The sequence below is a fragment of the Malaclemys terrapin genome, chromosome 10 (assembly GCF_027887155.1).
Source record: "Malaclemys terrapin pileata isolate rMalTer1 chromosome 10, rMalTer1.hap1, whole genome shotgun sequence".
Taxonomy (NCBI): domain Eukaryota; kingdom Metazoa; phylum Chordata; order Testudines; family Emydidae; genus Malaclemys; species Malaclemys terrapin.
Window position 1 is genome coordinate 43,461,042 of NC_071514.1, and position 20,202 is coordinate 43,481,243.

Sequence of the window (20,202 nt, forward strand, 5' to 3'; positions counted from 1 at the left end):
CTAAACCCAGGGTTGTGAGCTCAATCTTTGAGGGGGGGTTTTAGCTGGGGATTGGTCTTGCTTTTAGCAGGGGGGGTGGACTAGATGACCTCCTGAGATCTCTTCTAACTCTCATATTCAGTGATGTAGACGTCTCCAAACACTTTCCACAACAGCCAGAGCTAGGCAACAAGACTGTTCTTGAAAAGGTCAAGAGTCAGTTAGACAGATTTCATGCTGAGTATTTTCTGCACAGCCCACATCCCACTCATGTTGGGAGAAGATATCAACATGCACTAACATTTTCCTACAGAGGCACTGTTTCCATTCCTCACCTGATCCATGTGTCTAGTAAATAGCACATTCTTTACCAGTGCCTTATGCAGTAGCTTGTCCAGACGGCATAGATACTATGGAAGTTTTCCACCTTCTTCCTGCGAAATGGACTGGAAGTGAAGATACAACTCTTCCCCACTCTCCAAAGCACTTAGATACTCCACAGTGCCAGCAGAGAGATTACTTGTGCATAATGATAGGATGATGTCAGAGGCTGGTCCCCTCAGACTTTTAGCTAGTTGTTGCCTTTTGATACTATGCGGGCACTTGCATTCCTCCATCATCTGGGTAGCTTGGTCCATTTAGGATTCAAAGTAATCGTCTCCAGCAGGAGTAGCTTTTAACCGGAGGAGAAACTCAGCTTACAGTACCCAACTCCCCCACAGGGTGACTGAGTACAGCCTTCCACCAATTATCCTAGTGTAGTTATCAGATGCTCATTTGTAACAGATGCTGGTGTAACGATGACCATCACATCTTCCAGTAAAGCCTTCAATTTAGCTGCAAAATCAGCAGTCCCAGCTGGTATAGTCTCCTCTTTTGGGCACTCCCAGGCAGAAACACAGACCAGGGGCCAAATTCACCCACAATCCCAACTTCTTGGGGTACACACAGTGGGTCCAAGTCAGCAGCTGCTCTCACCAATACAGCTACAGTCTAGGTGTTAGAGTCACCTCTGCAACCGTAAAAATCATGGTCTTCCCAAAGATTTTCACAGTTCCCAATACCTGACAGACAGTAGCACCTTACCCAGTATAAGGGTTTGACTGGGTGGCATGCCAATCTCTACACCAGGACGTTAACTTACCGTGATGGAGGAGATTATAAAGTTCACTAAAGAAATAGAGTCCTTTAAAGTCCAGTAGGGTTCAGGAAAATAATCAGAACTACAATAGCATAAAATAGATATAAAAGGTTTCTTGCTGCAGAATTTCGTGGTGGCAGAAGGATCCCAATGGTGCCTCCAAAATGTAACCCCTCCTTTCCTCCCTGGGTTATCAGGAGCAGGCAACACCCCCCTGTGTGCCTGATGCTGTCAACAGTGATGGAGATCCTGAGTATCCCAGTGATGATGGTGGATAGGTAGGAATCCTCGATCCATTCCTCTGCTGCAGTCCTTTTACTTGTAATAAAATTAATCCTGGCTGGGCCCTGCACACACCCACTGGGGTGCCTGGGGAGCCTCCAGGAATAAACCTGAGCTAATCTATGCAATGGGGCTAACCCAAAAATATCAATTATACACTCTCTGCAAATAATACCCGCTTAGACTAGAGTTAGCACCCCTTCACTGCACAATTTAGAAAAACACGCTATAACAGATTGAGAATAATTAAAATGTCACAATCACTTTAAGTCAGTAGGGGGTGCTTCAATCAGTCAATTGATGTATGCTGTTTAGCATAATGAACAAAACGTAACCAACTTACTACCTTTACACTGCCATCAGTTACCCGATCCCAGAGTGGGGCACTCCTCTTAATTTCAGAGTTCTAGACCCTTGCGTGGGCGCATTTAAAGATCTTGAAGCGGGGGCCAGGAAAGCTCTGTGGATCCAGTAACGCAGTCCAGCCAAGGCAACATGGGGCAGAGTGAATCTAACCTGGGGTCATTCCAAGCTGCACAGCCCCTGAGGATAGGCGCTGTTAGAACCAGAGGGCAGTAACCTGGATCCTGTTCAGCCAATAAGACTATTTAGTCTCTTCTCACACTGAAGTCTCTTTGCTGACCCCCTTCCCCTTCACGCACTGCCTCAACAAACAAGGTGGTGGTTCCTCCCACTGCCATCACTGCAGGCCAGCCTCAGGCAGCTCTGGGCACCACAGCAGTCTCCTGGCTCCATTGACACCCAGCAATCATAGATGCTGGAACTAGGGGTAAGGGAGGTGCTGCAGCACCCCCTAACTTGAAGTGGTTTCCATTCTATACAGGGTTTACGGTTTGGTTCAATGGCTCACAGCACCTCCACTGTACAAATTGTTCCAACACCCCTGCCAGCAATAGCCTGTCTGGCTCCTTGCTTGGTCCAAGCCCCTCAGCAGCAGTTCCCAGCTGGGCCAGAGCTCCACAAAGCAACCTGCCATCCCTGGCCAGGGTCCAGTAACACAGCCTCAGCTCCCCACAAAATGCATGTGACTCTGCATCCAAAACGGAGGCTTCAAGGCCTCACCCTTGGAAGCGGAAGTTTGTCTCTTCCTCTAACATCTTGGGAGTTGTAGTCTCCAAGGCTGGATTGCAGTCCTCAGGATCTTCCTGACCAGGACACCCACAATTAAGTTCAGAGGCCCCTGTAACAAGGGGTGCCTATCTTTGCAAAACGTGAGGTCAGGTGGATTAGTCAGTAGGGCCTGAAGCACACCCATGACGGGCGCTGAAGCCCCTGTTACCAGTGATACCACATGACTTTCCATGTGAAACACAGAATCTCACAGGAACTTGGGACTCGGGTCAGCTCTGCTGAGATCACATTAATATCTGGTGTCTCACAAGACTATTTAATTGTGGGGGAGGGGGAACTCAAAAGTGTCAAGCCCTGCATGAACCTGACACTAGAGGCTGTAGAGACCCTGGCCAACCTTCCACTAATGAGTGGGCAAGTGAGATAGCTGCCAGAGGCACCTGGATGGGCTCCAGCTTTCAGTCAGACAGCCAGGGGAGGGAGGAAGTGAGGCAGGGCAAGTAAAGGGTCTGCTGGGCCTGACTGCAACACTCCACAGTTTCTTCCCACCCTTTCCTGCTGCCAGAGGGGATCTCAGCAGCCAGGAAGCCTTAGGCCACATTCTAAGAGATCTCCTGGAGGGGCCCAGTGGCTGGCGCAGTGGCCTGCTAACGCACTCTTTGCTTGGTGCAGGAGCAACAGCTCAGGTGCTTGTTTTGTTTTTTTTAGGTGAGTGGCAAAGAGCCCCATTTCCAGGGTCCCCAAAGGGAAATCCTGCAGGAAGGGGTCAGAGTGCTGAGGAGAATGGCGGGGCCCTGACGTGATACTACCTGAGACACCAATGTGGCTGCTGAGGTGGGTCAAGGGAACCACCGACATGGGCTCCGAAGACTAGACGTATCTGGTGCCCAGGCAGGCGCCACCTACCATAACACAATGCAGTAAAGCACCAAGCCAGGCGCTGGGTCATTAACAAAACCCAGGTGCCAGGGCACTAGGTGCCAGTAGTGAGGTGCTGAGGCGCCAAACCGTAGAGGTGCTCCGGAGCATGAGGGTGGGAGTGGAGTTCCTCAGAGCACTAGAAAAACCTGAGCCTAAATAATGACCTGAAGTGCTGATGGAGCAAGAACCCCGGAGGATGGTATCTGGAGAAAACACCCGTTTCTTTAAGAGCAGCTGTTTAAAATGTGAGACAGAGAGGTGTATCTATTACTGTAGTGCATAGGCGCCTCAGGCATAGACCAGAAGCTGTGGAAACATTGAACATAACTACGGTCTCTGCCCCAAAGAGCTGACAGCATTTTCAGTTATCGCAATGCAATTTCCTGCTGGGGCCCTGGCTGGGAGAGAACTGTAAGGAGTGGGGTAGGTGAACCAGTGTGATGCTGAAGATCTAGCCACAAAGAGAACAAGTGATTTCTGCACTGGCAAGGAAGTATGAGACTTAACCCATTGCGACAGGGCTGCAATTTGGGAGTCCAACACACCACGCTCCATAACGACTTTCTTTACCTTCTCCAGAGCGCAACTATTCCAAGCTGTTATAGTGAGCTCTTCTGGGAAGCCTTACACTGAAATGAATGCAGTGCTACATCTGAAAATACATGCTTTGCACATTTTAACCCAACAACAAAAGGATTCATTATCACTGAGTCAGTTGCACAGCTCCAGATACCTGATGTGCTAGAAATGCCAGGGAAAGACAAAAAGACATTGTTGCTACTAGTGTTCTCACCAGAAATTGTGTGTAATTAATATATCTGGACGAGCTTTGTAGATGAGCGGTGGTGAGAAATGTGCTGGGACTTTAAACTGGAAACCCTCTGGAGGGACAGTGGAACTGGAAGGCTCCCAGACTATATATTATTATATTATATATTATCATCTTCCTTCCCCTCCAGTTTCCTGTTCAACTTTAGCCGACACAGCTGAGGCATGTATAAGTTTTACTGACAGTACGTGGGCAAGGGTGTGTGTGTGGATCTGTGTATGGAGCATGACTGTGAATACGATGCATGAATGTGCAGGAGCATAAGGGACTGTGGGTGCAGAGAGTACTGTGACAGCTTCCAAATGCAAGCATGTGCTAGCCTATGTATGAGTTTGCAGGCGTGTGCGTGAGTGCGGAGGCGTGAGTGTGTGAGTGGGGAAGGGGTGGCAGAGAGGACAGGAGAAAAGGGGGGTAGCAATGATAATATTTCCACTCTTTCTTCTTAGCATGTTTGGAGGATTAATACATGTTTGCACAGTGCTTCCCAACTATTATTACATTGCTTGATATCTACCAACCTCCCGCACCCAAAGCAGCGGGAGCCAAGTGTCCAGCATGACTCCTTGTACTAGAAAACCAACTTGGGACAGGTGACTTTTACCCCCAGACTAACCACTAGGAGCCCCACTGCCTCTCCAATACACTCTTCAAATGCACTGTTGATCACACTGCCCTAGAGGGATGGTGAAGGTTACACTGCATGGTACTAATGCCTCCCAACATTGTCTATTACCTGTGCATCACGGTCATGATTGTATGCAGTGTAGTTGCAGCCATCTGGTCCCAGGATATTACAGGTGAGGTAATATCTTTTATTGGACCAACATCTGCTAGTGAGAGAGGGAATGTCTACACTGGCAGAGTTACAGCACCGGGAGCTACAGTGCCGCTCAGAGAGCGTTGTGTGTTCACACTGTCAGCTGCCTGTGCACTAGTGTGTTCACACTTATGGCACTTGCAGCAGTATTTGGAGCGGTGCACTCTGGGCAGCTATCCCACAGAGCACCACTTCCTCTTCTGCCACTAAGAGTTGTAGGAAGGCGGAGGGAGTCGCGGGGCATCCTGGGTCCTGTCCCAGTGCCCCGCAATGCATTGCTTTGTATCCCAGCAATCCCTATGCTTCCGTCCGCATTTGGCGCCATCTTCTGGCTGCAGGAATGGATCCCCAACTGTTGACCAGTATGCTGCTCGCTCTGACCAACACATCACTAGTGGCAGTGGAGTTATTCCTTAAACTACAAAGGCAAGAGGAGTGCGACATTGATCTCACCACGCATAGTAGCTACAACACGAGATTGCTTGTGGCATTCACAGAGGTGCTGACGATAGTGGAACACCGCTTTTGGGCTTGGGAAACAAGCACTGAGTGGTGGGATCACATCATGATGCACGTCTGGGATAACGAGCAATGGCTGCAGAACTTTCGGATGAGGAAAGCCATATTCATGGGACTGTGTGATGAGCTCGCCCCAGCCCTGCAGCGCAAGGACATGAGAATGAGAGCTGCCCTGCCATTGGAGAAGCACGTGGTGATGGCACTGTGGAAGCTGGCTACTCCAGACTGTTACTGATCGGTCGCTAACCAGTTCGGAGTGGGAAAGTCTACCGTTGGACTCGTGTTGACGGAAGTCTGCAGGGCCACTAATCACATTCTGCTCTGAAAGACCGTGACTCTGGGCAATGTGTGTGACATTGTAGATGGTTTTGCACAAATGGGCTTCCCTAACTGCGGAGGGGGTGATAGATAGCACGCATATTCCAATTCTGGCCCCAGACCACCTAGCCACCGAGTACATTAATCGCAAGGGGTATTTCTCAATGGTTTTCCAGGCGCTTGTGCATCACCATGGGCGTTTCACAGACATTAACACAGGCTGGTCCGGAAGGGTGCATGACACACGCATCTTTCGTCACACTGGCCTGTTCAGGAAGCTGCAAGCAGGGACTTACTTCCTGGACCAGAAGATCACCGTAGAGGAAGTTGAAATGCTCATTGTGATCCTGGGAGACCCCACCAACCCCTTAATGCCATGGCTTATGAAGCCATACACAGGGCAAATTTACAGCAACAAGGAGAGGTTCAACAACAGGCTGAGCAAATGCAGAATGACTGTTGAGTGTGCTTTTGGCCATTTAAAGGCCTGTTGGTGCTGCCTCTATGGGAAGCTGGACCTGGCCAATGACAATATTCCTATGCTTACAGCCACGTGCTGTATGCTCCATAATATTTGTGAAGGGAAGGGTGAAAGCTTCACTCAGGGCTGGACCGCAGCGGCTTAGTGCTTGGTGGCTGAGTTTGAACAGCCAGAGACCAGGGCTATTAGAGGGGCACAGTGCAGGGCCATAAGGATAAGGGATGCCTTGAGGCAGCAATCTGACGCTGAAAGCCACTAATATTTGGTGCTATGCTCGGGGGTGTAGTGCTTGTAATGTTAGGAGAGGATTGTGATTGGTGCAGATGATGCAATATGAAGGTTTAAGATAATTGTCTGTTGCTTTGCAGGGCTCTGTTTGCTTTCAATTAATAGAATAAAGATTGCTTTCAAACCAACACAATTCTTTTATTAAAAAACAACAACAGGAGGAGAGAGTCAAACAAAAAAACCCATCAGCAGTAAGGGAGATGGGGGAAAGGAAGGTTCCAGGACGAGGTGGTGTCCTTGGACAGCTAAAGATTTGTGTATGTCCAGGGATCATATCCAACCTTCTCCTTTAGAGTACAATGCAACGGGTGCTGTACTTCAGCAGGACTGTGAGGGGGGAGGAGTGGAATGCTGCGGGTATAGACTGGACACAGGAGTTTGATAAGAGTGTGTTGGCTGTGTCTGGGGGGTGCATGGGAAAGAGTTTTGAGACAGCGGCTGCAGGGGAGGGTGGGCACGGAGCTGCTCAGTTTGCAGTGCTAGTATCGCCTGGAGCGTGGCTGCTTGGCACTCCATAACTTTTAGAGTCACTCCATGGCTTCATTCTAGCACCGCGTTCACCTTTCGGTCCCTCTTCTCACTGTCCCGCCACTCCTTCAATTCCTGTTTTTCGGCCGCGGAGTGCATCATAACATCATGTAGAAAGTCCACCTTAGTTCTTCTTGGCTGCTTTCTAATTCTGCGCAGCCGTTCAGCCGCTGATAACGAAGAGGGAGGCTGGGCTCCCAAGGTCATCTCTGTGAAGTTTAAATGCAACATTTTACAGAAGCAGTATTGTCTGTAACACAGAGAACATTGGTTCAGTGATTTAAAGCACAGCCAGTTCTCACACACCTGCCACTAACTGGCTGACCCCAGGCAAGCACACATGAGCCACAAGACCCTCAAAATGGCGAGTAGCCACCGGGGCAGGGTAAATCACTCTTCCCAGACCCTGCTGTACATTGGGCATGTGGCTCTCGGGGACAGCCAGCACTGTAGGGAGACCTGATAATCATTCCTGTCCCCACACTTTCCATAGGATGTGATCATTATGGAAGATATCTCACTGCTGAGGGTGAGCAGGGAATCAAGGGAGGGCCCTGGCCCCTATGCAGCTCGCCTGTGTGCAGCAATGATCTCCCCTGCCCCATGACGGCACAGTGGCGTGGAAAAGTTACTCTTAATGGGGCAAGAAACAAAGCAGCTTTGCTGAAGAATCTGCAGCCGCGGATTGCCCAGTATCTCCACAAGATTTTCCTGGAGATCTCTGAGGGAGTTTCCCGTGAAGTGAGGGAGTCAATCAAAAGCCTGTTCTGCCTCTCAGACTAGTCATGCGGTGGGAGACCAGCCTGCTTTCTACAACCCTCCTGCCCCCAACAACTCGCTTCAGCAATTCCCAAAATCAGATCCACTTACCAGGGGCCTCCTCTTCTGTTTGCGCTTCGCCAACATCTGCCAGCTGTGACTGGCTAGCTTCCTCCGGATAGAAAAGAGCTCCTGGCTGCATGCATCTCTGATGTCTGAGTCATCCTCTGCCTTGGGTCCCCCTTCCACTCCACATCTTCATCCAAGATTTCCTCCTTCTGGATCGGTCCACTCTCAACTGGCACGTGAGCCACCAAAGTATCCACAGTGGTCTTTGCAGTGGAGGTGGGGTCGCCACCGAGTATTGCGTCCAGCTCTTTGTAGAACTGGCAGCTCGTGGGTGCACCACTAGAGTGGTGGTTTGCCTCCCACACCTTGTGGTAGGTGTTCCGCAGTTCCTTCACTTTTACCCTACATTGCAATGTGTCCCGATCATGGCCCCTTTCTGTCATGCATCGTGAAATCTGTCCGTAGGTATCATAATTCCTACTGCTGGAGCGCAGCTGGGACTGGACAGCCTCCTCTCCCCAAATGCTGATGAGGTCCAGCAGCTCAGCATTGCTCCAAGCGGGGGATTGCCTGGTGTGTGGAGCAGGCATGGCCACCTGGAAAGATGCTCTGAGACCACTCATGCGTCACTGAGCAAACAGGAAGGGGACTTTCAAAATTCCAAAGGAATTTATGGGGTGGGGATGATGGTTGGTCGCCTGAGGGCAAGGCAGTAGAGTTCAAATCTATGACCAGAGAGGTGAGAACAAGCTTTGTGGGACACCTCCTGGAGACGAACTGCAGCACTGTAATCACCACGGTGTCTACACTGGCACTGCAGTGCTGTAGCCCCGGTGCAGAAAGCTGTATGCTTCTTGTTGGGGTGGTTTATTTACAGTGCTGCAACACTGCAGTTTCTGCGCACTAAGTGGCTTGGCAGTGTGTCCACCTTGGGAGTTACAGCGCAGAAAGCTGCTTTACTGTGCAGAAACTTGCCAGTGTAAACAGGGCCTGAGACAAGCTTTCGAGCCACAAAGAGCTCTTCTTCAGGTCTGGGGAATGTACTCAGAGAGTCACAGGGAAACACAAGGTGGAACAGATTATTTAGCGCAAGTCGTTAACCCACATTTCAAGGGACCATTCAAGGTGAAGTCTGTTAACACCCCTGCAGTCACAGTGGGGAAGAAGGGAGGGGGAAAAAAGTCAGCTTGTGGGGGTTGTTAGTGGATTATAGATTGTTGTAATAATCCATGATTCCAGTGTCTCTGTCCAGTCCATGATCTTTAGTGTCTAGCAGTGTTATGAATTTAAGCTTCCAGGCTGGTCTTTTGAAGGTGTTGTGCAGGTTTCCTTTGAAAATGATGACCGAGAGGTCAGATACAGAGTGATCATTGTGTGAAAATTGTTCACACCCAGGTGACAGGGTGTTATTGTCTTATCATTTTCCTGTGTGAATTCATTTGAGAGCTTGCGAATGGTTTCGCCCACATAATTGTTGTTGGTGTACTGGATGAGATATACCACGTTGTCAGGTTTCAGAGTGGTAGCCGTGTTAGTCTGTATCAGCAAAAACAACGAGGAGTCCTTGTGACACCTTAGATACTAACAAATTTATTTGGGCATAAGCTTTCATGGGCTAGAACCCACTTTATCAGATGCATGGAGTGGAAAATACAGGAGCAGGTATAAATACGTGAAAAGATTTGAGTTGCCTTACCAAGTGTGAGGTCAGTCTAACGAGACAATTCAATTGACAGCAGGATACCAAGGGAGGAAAAATAACTTTTGAAGTGTAATGAGAATGGCCCATTTCAGGCAGTTGACAAGAAGGTGTGAGTAATGGTAGGGGGAAATTAGTATTGGGAAAATTAGGTTTAGGTTTTGTAATGACCCAACCACTCCCAGTCTTTTTTCAGGCCTAATCTGATGGTGTCCAGTTTGCAAATTAATTCCAGTTCTGCAGTTTCACATTGGGGTCTGTTTTTGAATTTTTGTTGTTGAAGAATTGCCACTTTTAAGTCTGTTATTGAGTGACCAGGGAGATTGAAGTGTTCTCCTACTGGTTTTTGAATGTTATGATTCCTGATGTCAGATTTGTGTCCATTTATTCTTTTGCGTAGAGACTGTCCGGTTTGGTCAATGTACATGGCAGAAGGGCATTGCTGGCACACGATGGCATATATCAAATCAGTAGATGTGCAGGTGAATGAGCCCCTGATGGTGTGGCTGATGTGGTTAGGTCCTAAGATGGTGTCCCTTGAATAGATATGTGGACAGAGTTGGCAACAGGGTTTGTTGCAGGGTTTGGTTCCTGGGTTGGTGTTTTTGTTGTGTGGTGTGTAGTTGCTGGTGAGTATTTGCTTCAGGTTGGGGGGCTGTCTGTAATTGAGGACTGGCCTATTTCCCAAGGTCTGTGAGAGTGAGGGATCGTCCTTCATGTATTTATACCTGCTCCTGTATTTTCCACTCGATGCATCGGATGAAGTGGGTTCTAGCCCACGAAAGCTTATGCCCAAATAAATTTGTTAGTCTCTAAGGTGCCACAAGGACTCCTCGTTGTTTTTATCACATGTTGTGATAGGCATGTGTAGGACCCCTGGGTTTTGAAAGGTGTGCTGTGGGGGATGTTGATCTTCATAACAGTGGAGATCTATCTACAGGTCCTGACTTTGGTGTGACGTTATTGACATGAACTGTGACCGTATAGATTATTGTTGCAACCACTGTTATATATTTGCAGCAAATATTGTACAAAGGTTGTCGAGTGAGGTGTCTATAAAAAGGTTATGATTTGCTGGTTATGATTATGCTATCTGTATGCATATATCATTTTTGTATTTAAAGTTATAAATATTGGCTATGTACTTGTATCTCAATGTGTTTGATTCTAAGTAGCACCAGAGAAGCATTTGGCCAGCTTATTGAGAAGGGACTCTTCAGATTAAGTGGCCAATCAAGAAACACTTAACTGACAATGGACGTTGGGAAACTCCAATCCACATATTAGGAGTCTTCCTGGGGACATTCAAGGTAGCATGTGAGCAATGGCTGCTCTACCTGTAAAAAACTGAGTCATGCATGGACACGTGACTTGCCCATGTGACTCCAAACTCCACCTTGCTGCTGTGATTTTCGACAGTAAGAACAAAGGGGTCCTTCCACATGGCAGAGGATATAAAAGGCCCTGGAAACCCCTCCATTTTGTCTTCAATCCTACTTCTTATCTCTGGAGGAACTTTGCTACAAACTGAAGCTCTGAACAAAGGACTGAGGACCCATCCCAGCGCAGGATGTATTCCAGAGACTTGATTTGAACCTGCAGTTTATTCCATTACTGCTACAAGCCTGAACCAAGAACTTTGCCATTGCTGTATGTAATTGATCCCATTTAACCAATTTTAGCTCTCATCTATATTTCTTTCTTTTTATGAATAAATCTTTAGATTTTAGAGTCTAAAGGATTGGCAACAGCATGATTTGTGGGTAACATCTGACTTGTATATTGACCTGGGTCTGAGGCTTGGTCCTTTGGGATTGGGAAAACCTTTTTTCTTTTACTGGGGTATTCGTTTTCATAACCATTCATCCCCATAAGGAGCAGTGCTGGTGGGGAAACTGGGAAACTGGAGTGTCTAAGGGAATTGCTTGTCCTCTCTGTTTGGCTGGTTTGTTGTGTGCCTTAATAATAAAGGACACCCAGCCTTGGGCTGTGACCGCCCTGCTCTAAGCACTTTGTCCTGAATTGATATTCTCAGTTGTGTCCCGCCAGAGGCCGCATCGTTACACTTGGCATCTACCGGCTGTCATAGCATGCGCATATTTCCCAGCTCTGTACCAATGCAAGATGCCTCAGAACTTACCCAGGAGCTCTTGGCAGTGCCATGCAACTAAACCAGGCTGACAGAGAAGTTTATTGATTCACTGCAGGGCAGCCTAGCATGGTCAATAGCTGCTGCGATTTATAAGGTTGTAACGCACCTGAATGGCCTCTGATATCTGTCCAGCTACATGAGACATCACCACGGTAGGGACTGTCTTCTTCTAGGACCAAATACTCAGCAGTGAAAACTGGGGTTAACAATGGAGTTATGCCAATTTAGACCAACCTGGTTCCTAGAGTCTTTTATGCCAATTCAAAAGCTTCGCTCTCCCTTGGAGAAATGGTACCATCTTGTCCATGTAAGCATGCTGCTAAGTATGCCACGTTCCTCAAACAGGATGCACCTCCCTTTGCTGAATGATGTACTGTACCAAGGGTGTCCCATTGATTTCAGTGGGATGCTAAGGGATTGCCACAGCACGTTTGGAGTGGAAGACCAGCTGCAAAGCATCTTACCAGTGTGTCGATAGCTTATATAAAAGCATATATTCCTAGCCCCATTCACAGGATTATCCCAAGAGTAGTAAAACCCCCACCCCGGGCAGTCTATAGACATGATGTGTCTGTGCCTAATAACTGGCCTGAGGCAGTAACTGTAAGGTGAACACACTGTAGATTACTTGGTTCAGGTGTGTCAATGTTGAAAGCAAAGACAGCTGATCCCATGCATCACAATAACATCTCCTGTATTTCACAACCTACAGCTTTCCAAAATGCTTGACAGCCCAATGTACAGCAATCTCCAGGGCACAGCATAGCCAGAGAGGACAGGGGACACCTCTCATCTTAAGGAAAGGGCCAGGGGATCTTTAGTACACACACCGAAGACCTTGAGTTTTAAGGTCACTAGCCAGAGGCCAGTACTCAGTCTCAGAAAACTGATGGGGTGAGTTGAGTCTGGGGGAGGGGATCAAAGCTGTGGGTTTGGGGAGTCTAGCTGCTTTGTCTGTGACACTGTCTCCTTCCACACTCCTCCCACTGGGGTAGCAGCATGTGCCAGGCGGGGATTTTGTTATTACTCTCAGGAGTACAAGATTTCAAAACAAGCCATGACTCCTGCCACCTTCTTTTGTCTGTGAGCTAAGTGCTGAGCAGGAGTGGGTGGGGGAATGGGATGGCCACACATGAACAAACCTCCAGGAGAGCTGCAGAGTGAAATGCTGAGATGCCTGGGCAGCTAAAGGATTCCCAGCTCTCGCTACTTACTCCATTTCCACGACCTCTTCCCTTTTAACTGGGGCTTCCTAATGCAAGCTGGTATGACAAACACCTACTCTAAGTTCATCTGACGTTACTCATCTGTATTTTGATTAAACCTCTGTGGCCCCCGTGACCATAGGGGTACCTTGAATTCTTTCATCTACTCAGCCTTACAACACCTTGCAAGATAGGTAAGAACTATCATTTCCATTTCACAGAGGGGGAACTGAGTCACAGACTAAGTGACATGCCCAAAGTCATTAACAGAGTCCGTGGCAGAGTCCCTGTCAATTGAGTACTGTGTTAGTACCCTAGCCACTGGACCATCCTGTCTCTCAGACTGGACCAGCCCCGTGTGCTGAGTTTGCTCACATGAATATAGGACTTTTGATTTTTTGGCTGCATGGGTTTGTTCAGGCCTTCAATAGGCATAAAATAACTGGGCTTGAGCTTCAGTTAGTGTAAATTGGTCTAGCTCCATGGACCTCAATGAAACCACACTTCTGCAGGCCAGCTGAAGAGCTGGCCCAAGGTACACATAGACATGTTTGTAGGGGTCTGTTCTAGTTAATGGAAAGTGAAATCAGACAGACTTTCTGCCACGCCTGCTTTCTATTTTTAACTGATTTTGGACACTAGACTGCTGGCCCCTTTTATAACATTCTTTGTATACAGCACAGTGACTATGCAACATTAAACTGATCATTATGTTACATCTGCTGCCTGAGCAGGTCCTGGCATGAGATTAAAGACTTGGTTTGGGAACTGACCTCAGGGTACTTCCATCCTCTACACATAAAGAGGGCTGTGCAAATGTCTTCACACACCCTCCGGGCACAAGTGTGTCTTTGGCCCATCTCTGCAGGGTTGGGAAAGCTTGTGACATTTCACCTGAAAATATCTTTTCTCACTAATTAACATACTTTTCTGACCACCAAAGAAGCAACACCTGGTCCAGGACTTAGTGACCACCGAGGCCAACGTCAGAGCAAAGGACAGGAAAAATAGTTGTTCTCTGGGATGGCTCTGTACTCCTAGAGGTAGTATCTAGCCATGATGAAGCCTAAGTGCTACTTGGCTCATCCCAGCTCACTGGGGGAATATCTACCAATCATCCATCCACTCTCCTATACCAAGTCCGTCACCATGGTATCAGTCCTCCTTGTCTTACCTGGATGGAGGTACGCATTGCACTCCAATTGCCTTAGCGACCACTGCTTGTCACAACCTCAACAAACTGTGCTGAGGCATCAGGCTGCTCCACTGACTGATGGGAATTGCAGTGCTTTGCTCTACACAACTCTTTTCAGGGAAGATCATTGACTAGAAGGCTAATGCATGACATCCCTCTCAAGTCCCGGTACCTATGCAAGCAGTGCATGAGATCTTAAAGAGAAGTGATTTTGTTTGTCATTTTCTTCAGGCCAAGGTCTATAAAGTCTACAAAGTCCAGGCATCATGTCGTTTTCTTGGAAATAGGAACGGATGAGGGGGAGGGAAGAGGTGGAAAGCCGACATGTACGCAGGAGCACGTGATTCGGACAGAGACATCCTTTAGGGGAGGATCTATTAATGGAGATTCTCTATGTCCTAGTAAGGAGGAGAGGATGGAAGATGATAAAATACGGGTAGGATCTGATGAGAAACAATCAAATGAAAAAGAGTCCCATTCAATTACAAATGCTAGAAGTCTAAATAATAAGATGGGTGAACTAGAGTGCCTCATATTAAATTAGGATATTGATATAATAGGCATCACAGAAACTTGGTGGAATGAGGATAATCAATGGGACATAGTTTCAGAGTAACAGCCGTGTTAGTCTGTATCCGCAAAAAGAAGAACAGGAGTACTTGTGGCACCTTAGAGACTAACAAATTTATTAGAGCATAAGCTTTCGTGGACTACAGCCCACTTCTTCGGATGCATAAGTGGGCTGTAGTCCACGAAAGCTTATGCTCTAATAAATTTGTTAGTCTCTAAGGTGCCACAAGTACTCCTGTTCTTCTCAATGGGACATAGTAATACCAGGGTACAAAATAGATCTGAAGGACAGAACAGGTCATGCTGCGGGGCGGGGGAGAGTGGCACTATATGTGAAAGAAAGTAGAGTCAAATGAAGTAAAAATCTTAAATGAACCAAACTGTACCATAGAATCTCTATGGATAGTAATTCCATGCTCTAAAATTAAGACTATAGCAGTAGAGATATATTACCAACCACCTGATCAGGATGGTGATAGTGACTGTGAAATGCTCAGGGAGATTAGAGAGGCTATAAAAATAAAAAACTCAATTATAACGAAGGATTTCAACTATCCCCCATGTTGACTGGGTACATGTCACCTCAGGATGGGATTGACACCATAAATGACTGATTCTTGGAGCAGCTAGGCCTGGAACCCACAAGAGGAGAGGCAATTCTTGATTTAGTCCTAAGTGGAGCACAGGATCTGGTCCAAGAGGTGAATATAGCTGGATCACTTGGTAATCGTGACCATAGCTAAGGATATGTTTTAGTCATGGGTATTTTTAGTAAAAGTCAAGGACAAGTCACGGGCAATAAACAAAAATTCACAGCCCGTGACCTGTCCATGACTTTTACTATATACCGGACTAAAACTGGGGGGGGGGGGGAGCAGCTCCGGGGGCACCACAGGGGCTTGGGGGGATCCCGGGGGGTGCCGTGGGTGCGTGGGGAGGTTGTGGCCCGGGGGGGGGGGGGTGTCACGGGTGCTGGGTCGGGGGGAGAGTTGGTGGGCCTGGGACAGGTTCCCTACCCGGCTCCTGGGAAGCGGCGACCTCCAGCTCCTAGCTCCACGTGCTACCTCTGCTCTGTTCCAAGGCCCCGCCCCCCCGAGTACCCACAGTGCCCCTGGGGCCACCCCCCCCAAGCACCCACAGCACCCCCTCATTGGTTGGGAACTGTGGCCAATGGGAGCTGCGGGGGAGGTGTCTGCGGCGGGGGAGTTGTTGTCACCCTTCCAGGGAGTCCCACCCCAATAAGCACTGCCCCGCACCCTGATCCCCAGCCTTGAGCTCCCCACCACCCAAACTCCTGCTGCTGGGGGGCGGTGGGGCCCAAGACTGCCCCAGCAGCAGCTGGTGTGACTGGCCCAGGCGCTGCCTGAGCTGCTCAGGCAGCGCCTGGGCCAGCCACACGGGCCACTGCAGAAGTCACGGAGGTTACGGAAAGTCATGGAATCCGTGGCTTCCATGACCTCTGTGACAAACACAGAGCCTAACCATAATATAATTAAATTAACATCCCTGTGGCGGGGAAAACACCACAGCGGCCCAACACTGTAGCATTTAATTTCAGAAAGGGGAACTACACAAAAATGAGGAAGTTAGTTAAACAAAAATTAAAAGGTACAGCACTAGAAGTAAAATCCCTGCAAGCTGCATGGAAACTTTTTAAAGACCCCATAATAGAGGCTCAATTTAAATGTATACCCCAAATGAAAAAAAACATAGTAAGAGAACCAAAAAAGTGCACCGTGGCTAAACAACAAAGTAAAAGCAGCAGTGAGAGACAAAAAGGCATCCTTTAAAAAGTGGAAGTTAAATACTAGTGAGGGAAATAGAAAGGAGCACAAACTCTGGCAAATGAAGTGCAAAAATATAATTAGGAAGGCCAAAAAAGAATTTGAAGAACAGCTAGCCAAAGACTCGAAAAGTAATAGCAATTTTTTTTTAAGTACATCAGAAGCAAGAAGCCTACTAAACAACCAGTGGGGCCACTGGATGATCAAGATGCTAAAGGAGCACTCAAGGATGATAAAGCCATTGTGGTTAAACTAAATGAATTCTTTGCATTGGTCTTCACGGCTGAGGATGTGAGGGAGATTCCCAAACCTGAGCCATTCTTTTTAGGTGACAAATCTGAGGAACTGTCCCGGATTGAGTTGTCATTAGAGGACGTTTTGGAACAAACTGATAAACTAAACAGTAATAAGTCACTAGGACCAGATGGTATTTACCCAAGAGTTCTGAAGGAACTCAAATGTGAAATTGCAGAAGTACTAACTGTAGTCTGTAACCTATCATTTAAATCAGCTTCTGTTCCAAATGACTGGAGGATAGCTAATGTGTCGCCAATTTTTAAAAAAGGGCTCAAGAGGTGATCCCGACAATTACAGGCCGGCAAGCCTGACTTCAGTACTAGTAAAGAACAAAATTGTCAGACACATAGATGAACATAATTTGTTGGGGAAGAGTCAACATGGTTTTTATAAAGGAAAATCATGCCTCACCAATCTACTAGAATTCTTTTGAGGGGGTCAACAAGCATGTGGACAAGGGGGATCCAATTGATTATAGTGTACTTAGATTTTCAGAAAGCCTTTGACAAGGTCCCTCACAAAGGCTCTTAAGCAAGGTAAGCTGTCATGGGATAAGAGGGAAGATCCTCTCATGGACTGGTAACTGGTTAAAAGATAGGAAACAAATGGTAGGAATAAATGGCCAGTTTTCAGAATGAAGAGAGGTAAATAGTGGTGTCCCCCAGGGGTCTGTACTGGGACCAGTCCTATTCAACATATTCATAAATGATCTGGAAAAACGGGTAAACAGTAGATGGAAAAAATTGCAGATGATACAAAATTACTAAAGATAGTTAAGACCCCGGCAGACTGCAAAGGGCTACAAAAGGATCTCTCAAAACTGGGTGACTGGGCAACAAAATGGCAGATAAAATGTAATGTTGATAAATGCAAAGTAATGCACATTGGAAAGCATAATCCCAACTATACATATAAAATGATGGGGTCTAAATTAGCTGTTACCACTCAAGAAAGAGATCTTGGAGTCATTGTGGATAGTTCTCTGAAAACATCCTCTCACTGTGCAGTGGCAGTCAAAATAGCTAACAGAATGCTGGGAATAATTAATAGAGGGATAGATAATAGGAGAGAACATATCATGTTGCCTCTATATAAATCCATGGTACGCCCCCATCTTGAATACTGTGTGCTGATGTGGTTGCCCCATCTCAAAAAGTATATATTGGAATTGGAAAAGGTTCCGAAAAGGGCAACAAAAACGATTAGGGGTATGGAACGGCTTCCATATAGAAAGAGATTAATAAGACTGGGACTTTTCAGCTTGGAAAAGAGATGACTAAGGGGGGGATATGATAGAGGTCTCTAAAATCATGACTGGTATGGAGAAAATAAATAAGGAAGTGTTATTTATTCCTTCTCATAACACAAGAACTAGAGGTCACCAAATGAAATTAATAGGCAGCAGGTTTAAAACAAACAAAAGGAAGTATTTTTTCACACAATGCACAGGAGGAGTTTCAACCTGTGGAACTCCTTGCCAGAGGATGTTGTGAAGGCCAAGACTATAACAGGGTTTAAGAAAGAACTAGATAAATTCATGGACGATAGGTCCATCAATGGCAAATAGCCAGGATGGGCAGGAATGGTGTCCCTAGCCTCTGTTTGCCAGAAGCTGGGAATGGGTGACAGGAGATGGATCACTTGATGATTGCCTGTTCTGTTCATTCCCTCTGGGGCACCTGGCATTGGCCACTATCAGAAGACAGGATATTGGGTGAGATGGACCTTTGGTCTGACCCAGTATGGCCATACTTAAAAAAAAAAAAAAAAAAAAAAAAATAATGGAGATATCCTATCTCCTAGAACTGGAAGGGACCTTGAAAGGTCATCAAGTCCAGCCCCCTGCCTTCACTAGCAGGACCAAGTACTGATTTTGCCCCAGATCCCCAGGTGGCCCCCTCAAGGATTGAACTCACAACCCTGGGTTTAGCAGGCCAATGCTCAAACCACTGAGCTATCCCTCCCCCTTATGTTCTTATGAATGAAAGGAAGGAAACCCCGGACATAACATTTCACCAGTTTCATTTTGCTGGAACTTTGCCACAAAACCCTGCGGATCTGGGTATATTTCATGTTGGAGAAATCAACTTTTATTCATTTCTAAAGAGAACATCTCAGCCTCTGGAACACAGTGAGACCTGTGCAAGCAGCATCCCTAACCAGGTAACCTCCTGTCCGAATGGAATGCACTAACATACCATCTCACACCCTGGTGTACAGAGTACCATTCTGTGCCACCTCCTTCAGAAGCCCACCTAGGAGTGTTGTTGGTTCACTGAGTGGTCAGTCCTTTCAGACATGGTTCCTGTTTATTTATGTAACAGATTGGACATATCAATAATGATGTGATTTGCAGAGGCGATGCTGGGTCTAGTCTCTCTGCTATCAGTTTAGGCAGAAAGTGTTCATATGCGGATTGCTTTGTGTGTAACTGGAGTGGGATTGAAGAAATGTCCCATGTGTTTCCCAAATAGCTCAGATTTGCTGGTAAGCCTGGCCACTGATTGGATTAATTGGCTCCTTAATGAAGCATAGCATCACTATGCATCAAAATGCTCTTTCGTGTGAAATGCAACAGGAGACCCAACTATCCAAAGGAGCCAATGCTGCAAAACTCCTGGAGGGAAAGATGAGAGCAGGTTCTCTGGTACTTACCAAAGCATTTACTTTGGTTGGTGGCACGATCAACAAAGACTTTGGCAGAGATGACATTGCCAAAAGGCAAAAACATCTGCATGAGCTCCGCATCTCCGAACTCCTGGGGCAGGTGATAAATAAACAGGTTACATCCTTCGGGACCTGGGATAACACACGTGCACACACAAAGAACAGCCGCCCATTAGCAAAGAGGCCACATGTGCCTTCCTCCTCTTTCTCAGACTTGTGCAGTGTACTGTGTTTGAGCTGGCATTGCAATGAGCATCTTCAGCCACTGAGTAGTCTCTCTAGTAAATTACTAGTGCATCCTTCTCTCAATCCACCCACCCATCTCTTTCTAAATGTGTCCAGCTACCTGTTACTCCATTCACGCATAGGCCCAGCATTGCTTTGTTAGCCCTGCGTTGACATACCCAGCCAGCCATCTACGCCCACACATTTCTCCCTACATCTCTAGGTCTTTTCATGTAACTGTTTGCCCATTCAGCAATATATCTAAATGTTCACTTGGCAATTCAGCCATTTCCTTTCACCAGTTCATTCAAGTCCCTGTGTATGCCCATTACTCTGTCCATCATCCCACTCCACCTCTCCAGCTATGTTTCCTCCCATCTTTTTC

General features: G+C 47.1%; 1 protein-coding gene across 10 annotated transcripts in view; it reads right to left on the reverse strand.

Annotated features, from left to right (window-relative positions):
• The window catches only part of CELF6 (CUGBP Elav-like family member 6), a 237,552-nt gene that overhangs the window by 31,098 nt on the left and 186,252 nt on the right, over positions 1–20,202 (reverse strand). For 5 of the 10 annotated variants that reach the window (XM_054042942.1, XM_054042944.1, XM_054042943.1 and 2 more), the window contains 2 exons: positions 19,581–19,724; positions 6,809–7,404 (listed from right to left, as the gene is read on the reverse strand). In XM_054042942.1, coding sequence (XP_053898917.1) covers positions 7,208–7,404; positions 19,581–19,724 — 341 coding nt within the window. In that variant the 3' untranslated portion in view covers positions 6,809–7,207. Of the gene's footprint in view, positions 1–6,808; positions 7,405–19,580; positions 19,725–20,202 lie in introns of those variants that run through there. The other 5 variants (XM_054042950.1, XM_054042947.1, XM_054042946.1 and 2 more) reach the window with 1 other exon arrangement.